Genomic DNA, 6962 nt, shown 5'->3' on the forward strand with positions numbered 1-6962 from the left:
TACAGACCTAAGGGAGAAGATTGTTCAGAAACACAATTCTGGAGAAGGCTATACATCAATTTCAAAGGTTCTCAATTTGCCATTAAGTAATGTAAAATCGGTTGGGAAGAAATGGAAAGTGTGTCACATTATCTCAACCTTGCCAAGATCAGGTCGCTCTAAAAATGTCTGGGCTCGAACAAGCACAAAAAACAAGCGACTGTCAAGCCAACAGTGGCACTGAAGGAGCTGCAGACTTCAATAGTAGCAAATGGAGTTACTGTACACACCTCGACAATATCACGTATCTTACACACACAAAAAAAGGCTTGTATGGTAGGGTGGCAAGAAAGAAACCACTACTGACGAAGATACATCTTAGATCGCGAATAGACTATGCTCGTAAACATTTCAATAACCCTACAACAATGTGGCAGAAAGTTCTATGGTCAGATGAGACCAAAATATAAATTTTTGGGTTAAATGACAAACGGTATGTATAGCGGAAACCCTACACTGCTCATGACCCGGTAAATAGTCCCAACTCGCATACATGGCGGTGAGTCCATAATGCTGTATTTCTGCAGCTGGCACTAGACAACTTGTACGTATTAAAGAAATCATGGACATGAAAAATATACACAGATGTTGGGGGTAAATCTGAAGAAGTCAGCTGAAAAATAATGATCCCAAACACATATCAAGGACATACCAACAATGGTTTCAGAGAAACAAAATTAAAGCCCTCGACTGGTCAAAACAAAGCCTAGACTTAAATCTACTCTAAAATCTGTGGAGAGTCTTGGAAATTGCTGTGCATCGAGGTGCTTGGAGGTTTAACCAAAACGACTTTCAACTTTCATTACTGTCAAAGGAGCTTCAAACAAATATTAACTGCAGAATAATATTTGGGGATGAAGACTTTTTCAAGATATTTTTGTGTTATGTCACTAAAGTGAGTAACAATGCACTTTTTGTTCTTTGTAATCATTAGAAACTGGTTTGAGATAAATATAATAAATATTTTTGGCCATTTGAATGTTTCACAAGAAAACTAAAATTGATTACCAGCACAGGTGGGTGAAGACTTTTGCAAGGCAGTGTATTTTCAACTACATTTCCTTAAACATATACACAGTTTGGACACTATATTTTACTCTCTTTACCTTATATTGTTGACATCCCAATTTGCTTAATTTAGTTTTGTTACCACCATTCACATAGTACGTGATAAAATGTTGATTCGAAAATAAGATCATTTTCAAGTGAATTCATCACCTCTTCAATTATTTTCACGAGTGAAGTATAATTTTTTCCCAAACTTTAGACTATTTTCTTGTTCCCGCCCCATATCTAACGACCTTTGTTAACGAATATATCTTTTCTAAAGTAAGCCACTGGCCGAAGCGTCCTACTATAAAAGTACAATTTGTGAATGTTATAAGCAGTCACACAACTATTATTATTTTTTCATTAAAATAACTAGGCATTTGTGATTTTTCAGTAACGATGTAAATTAATGAAACTTTATTTCATAGTGGAAACGTTTAAAGCACCACAGAACAATCTAGTCGTAAAGCTATGATGCAACATGAAATATAATTATACAAAAGAACTCGCACAAGCACGGCAGAGCTCAATCACTGGTTGAGTGCATTCTGAGTTGAGCAGGTCGCTCGCCCTCTATCAAGACAAATTCTTAAAATACACGTACCTCTAAGCTGCAGCCTGTTCGGTCCTGAAAAGTGGTTGTAGGGCTATATATAAATTTTGCAGCTTTGATGAGTAAAGTGATTTCTCAATATAACGACTTGTATTTATACTCAATTGTATTTCATCTAACAATCAGTTCCAACGTTTGTGCAGCTTTACAGTTTGTTTTTTATTGCGGATAAACAAGCGTGTTACAAAGGCAGAGTCTAAACAACAACAAAAACCGGATACAAGTATATATTTACTCTTTTAAGTATCGAGGTTCTATTACACAATTTATAATTTCTGGGAAAATGAAAATTTTCATAAGATGTTTTTATTTCTTAGTTAAATTTCTAAACCTCTTTCATACTGTGTCCGAGTCCTAGTGATATTCAGAAGATGTAATAAATATCTTTATATAAATTTTTTTTATAATTTCACAGAGCCCAAAAAGAATATGCAAACTTTGATGGATATTCATACTCCAAATTATCAAGGTTTTCTACACACATCCTTACAAACCTATCCGCCAGAGCTCACGCTGGAAAACGCTCTTCCAATAGAAACGAAGCAAACTATTTAGACTTGAATATCAGCATCATTAATTAACTTTAAGGTTTTTAATAAAATGGTCACTTTCAAATTTGAAGTTATAAACTTTCCATTCCCAAAAACGAATATTCCAAATAAGTTATGTTGAAATGTTTCCTACTCCCAGTGAGTTAGATACAATAGGATTTGTTCATCATTCCAAGATATGTTGAATAAAGATTATAAACTCTCGCATTTTTCATAATCGAGGTTTCTATTTGTGAAAATTAAACACAAAATTCACTCAATTCTGTGAAAAATTCAACAATATCCTTGCTAATAACTATGGGTTTAGAGGTTCTATACAGAATCTCAACCTCTCAAAAAATTTCACGTGTACACTTTGATGTTAGGATGTTATTTGGTGTAAAAGTAAACAGCTTTAGTGTATCGACCATCAGATGTTTTATCATTTATTGAATATAGTTAATATCAACTAATTTATTATTTTTATAGAACTTTAATATTTTCTTTTTGGCTTTTAGAAAAGATTGAACATAATATATTACTTCTTTCAGCCTTCTCTAAATATTTGTCAAGTATAACTGGTAGTAAAAAATTTTAGACAAACCACATATGAAGTTTAACTAGTTGTTTTCTTCTTATTACAGTTAACGTTGATTTATTGTAGTGGTCAAGTTTTGTATCTTCTTAAACTTTGATTTCTGTGCTGTGGGAAAGTTGATGCTATACCAACACATGTTTTAAACTAAATCATATGGTAATTAACTGTCACTTAAGTTATATAGAGGACATGTTAGTAAGTTTTCTTTGGTGAAAGGTGGTGTTACAGAGAGGAATTTACCAAAGAAATATACATTAACCACTTTAGTGGTTGTGGATCCCCTTAGTAAGGTATGTTATTTTATCTATTTCTTATTGCTTTCATTAATAATGTTGTTTATAGTAGTTAGTTTTAAATATCATTACTTTCTATTTTCATTTATCATTCATTAGTATACTTAAATTATGCAGACTGTTTTACCTTGTTAGCTTAGAATTGTATTTATGACTGACCTAAATCTCCTAAGCTGGCCAAACCTCGTAATCAGCCAGGGTACTCAAGTGATGAGATAATGTATTCTAATCTTTATAAACAGAAACGTAATAAAAGTATATTTAATTGGCTAGAGTGACAACCAGGTTGATTTTTAGTTTCCCTCTAAGTACATAACTTACTCTGACTGTACTTTATTGTTATATACTAGAATATTTAGTGGCTTACTAAAAGAAATTCTCTATATTTGAAACACCAAATAGACTATTTCTTAAACACACCCATTTGCCGACAACTATATACACAATAACAAAAAATAATAAATCCGTTACAACACATACACACAAGAAAATTATACTTCAACATACAATGTTTATTGTAATAGTCACATCCACTGAAAGAAATATTATCCAGATGCTTGAGAGTTTTGGATCAATTTGCAGTAGGAGAAGCACAGATGTGTAACAGAGGACCAGTTTCAAGGAAATTTTGAAGATCTTGGTCAAGGACTGGCTGCTCATTAATCTCTTCACTACACATATGTGATGGTGAATTGCTTGTGATAAAGTCGCCTTCATGATTACAAGGAAGTTCCTCATCTGCTCTGCTTGTGCCTTGTGCAGGAGAAGAAGCCGGTGTTGCACTGGTTGAAGATGTGGTGGTGGCAGTTATGCCTAACGCTTTCCTTACGCTATCAACACAAACTAATGAGCCTGGACTAACCTACAGTAAAAAAAAATATTTCGTTATAAACATGTGGTAAGAAGTTACTACTAATAAAAACATTTAAATACGTGTTTTACAAGAACAAGTCATAACTAAAGAGAATTTACAAATATGTTTTCTATTGTGTGTTAATTGCAAGTTATATCTAAAATAACACATGCTTGCGAATCTAAACTTCATAAAAGTGGTTTTGGTTTTAATAACGGAATTTCCATAATTCAGCTACGCAGATTTCGAAAATAATATTAATTTTTTTTCTATCACATAAGGATTTTTTACAAATCGGGAAGAAAAAAAACTTTTACTTAGATCAAATAATTATTTCGTTTACCACAATGAACATTTATTATTATGTTTAGGTTATAGAACGATCGATAAGCATAACAAAATGTGACCAGATTTCAATGAAAATGATTCACTTATGCAAAAATACATATGATGTTTTGAGAAAAATCTGTACGTGATGGAGAAAAATGGATAGCATTTTTGGATTCAGCGTACAGGAATTACCATACAAGATGTAAAAATTTCAAGACAATAAAACCATCGCAGAGCTGTGTAATCAGTCTTTTGAGATTTATATAAATTTTGGTAAGTGTATTTGTCATATTGCAACAGTCGTTAAAGAAAAAATACAATAAATTATAATTACAATCCAACACCTATACTTTGCAACATAGTTGCATTTTTCAGCTAATTCTTCCTATTCTAGCAATTGCTTATCGTATCTTATTCAGAAAACGACAATTTCCTAAAAATTAAAAAAAAAAGAGTTACAAGATTAAATCCCCATAAAGGTACATAACACTGAAATGCAAAAAGATTAGGGAGATGGCATCAGTTCTTGATTTCCATGATCCAACACCAACAGATTAATGAAATCACAAGTTCTTAAAACCTGTAACTATGCTTCCTAAGACTTTAATTACTAAATATTGATACACATATGTGTGTCATTAAATTTTAGAACTTAACAGAACACCACAAGCTCATGCATGACCCTATTTACAAGATATATGTCTCTTGAATCCTTTAAAAGTTCAGAAATTAAACCATAACACTTTTCAACCTTCCACAAACTAAAGCTGTTGGAGAAAAGCCCAGCCCAAATACCTGAAACGAGAAAGAGAAACTTATTTTCCTTTTCTAGCAAGAAATAAAGCCTTTAAATGAAACTACTCCAATTAATGCCTATACTGATATCAGTCTGCTGCCTTTACATCCCTTGTGGGTGTCACAGTTTAAACCTACTTCTATGTGATGCAGCAAAGTCTTGTGAAATAGCTTCAACTTATTTTGGAAATTTGCAAAGAATTTATTATCTCTTTGCATCCTCAACAAAAAGATGGATAGTTCTAACATCATGTGTGACATATGCAGTGAAACTGCCATCTCAAAATTGATAGGAGAGTCGCATTCATTGTGTAAAAGTGATACGTTTCAAGGCACCTGCAATTTATAAAGCAATTATTGAATTACTGAAACCCCGACCTTCACAGTGTAACTTATGTTAAAGCCAATGGTCTTCTGAGTAGCTACAATCATTCAATTACTGAAAACCCCGACCTTCACAGTGTAACTTATGTTGAAGCCAATGGTCTTCTGGGTAGCTACAATCATTCAATTACTGAAAACACCGACCTTCACAGTGTAACTTATGTTGAAGCCAATGGTCTTCTGGGTAGCTAGAATCATTCAATTACTGAAAACCCCGACCTTCACAGTGTAACTTATGTTGAAGCCAATGGTCTTCTGGGTAGCTACAATCATTCAATTACTGAAAACTCCGACCTTCACAGTGTAACTTATGTTGAAGCCAATGGTCTTCTGGGTAGCTACAATCATTCAAATTTCTTCATTGCACAGTTACCTGGTATGACATCCTGTCACAAACAGAGTAAGCAAGCAAATGCAAAATATCGATATGCAGCTAGACATCACAGTGACATTGTTGAAAGGTATCCATGACTATAAGACTGAGTACAGAGATCATAGTTTTCAAAACGCAGTAGAAGTTGCTGGATCATTGAGGAAAAATTTCAGAGCAGTGTGTGAGAAATAAATGTAGAATTTTCCAGGATGAAGCATCAGATGAGCCCATAATTGATCCAACTGACAAATTTTGCATTGAATTCTTTAATGTTACGGTGGATGAAACAATTGTTGTACAAGCAAATGGTACAGTTTAAGAACAAGTATGGGTTCATATCTGATGTTAAATCTTTGGCAAAAATGAGTGACAATGACCTTAAAAAGGGATGCAAAGATGTACCTTTACATCTTGAAGGAGACATAGACCCTACAGAGTTATTGACTGAGATTAATTATCTTTTTTAATTATATACTCAACTTCAAGAAAAATGCACAGAATTAGCAGCCCTTCAATATATTTATATCTGACATTCAGTATATTTACCAAAATTTATGTGTAATACTTTGCATTATTCTCACTATATCTGTAACAGTTGCATCTGGTAAGAAGTCATTTTCAAATTTGAAAATAATAAAAACTTGTGTGCATTCTTCTATGTCACAAGACTATCTTGTTGGCTTAACAATGATTTCAATTGAACATAAAATTGGGAGATATTTAGATTATAGTGATCTGATTTGGAACACTGCTTCAAAGAAGGCACAAAAAGTTACATTACATTAGGTTACTAGAGAATTATCAGTCTCTCTCTACCAACATGTCATTGATTCATCAATATATTGGCTTATTAGCTTATGTAATGTGAAGAATGTGTGTCGTAGATGGGCCAACAAAGAACATGCAATGAACCTAGAATATAGCTCAATGTTAAAAACTCTGTCTTCTCTTCTTTCTTCAACTTACAAATGGCCCGGCATGGCCAGGTGGTTAAAGCACTCGACTCACAATCTGAGGGTCGCGAGTTCGAATCCTCGTCACACCAAACATACTCGCCCTTTCAACCGTGGGGCATTATAATGTGATGGTCAATCCCACTATTTG

The 6962-nt window shown here is 33.4% G+C and overlaps 1 protein-coding gene across 1 annotated transcript in view; it reads right to left on the minus strand.

Moving 5' to 3' along the window:
* Positions 1-1846: 1846 nt before the first annotated feature.
* LOC106466514 (bromodomain-containing protein 7-like) overlaps positions 1847-6962 on the minus strand; it is a 120278-nt gene continuing 115162 nt past the window's right edge. The window contains exon 15 of the mRNA XM_013926805.2: positions 1847-3985. Within this exon, the coding sequence (XP_013782259.1) occupies positions 3695-3985 (291 nt within the window). The 3' untranslated portion in view covers positions 1847-3694. The remainder of the gene's footprint in view (positions 3986-6962) is intronic.

This window comes from Limulus polyphemus, unplaced genomic scaffold (genome assembly GCF_000517525.1).
Source record: "Limulus polyphemus unplaced genomic scaffold, Limulus_polyphemus-2.1.2 Scaffold2284, whole genome shotgun sequence".
Classification (NCBI taxonomy): Eukaryota; Metazoa; Arthropoda; class Merostomata; order Xiphosura; family Limulidae; genus Limulus; species Limulus polyphemus.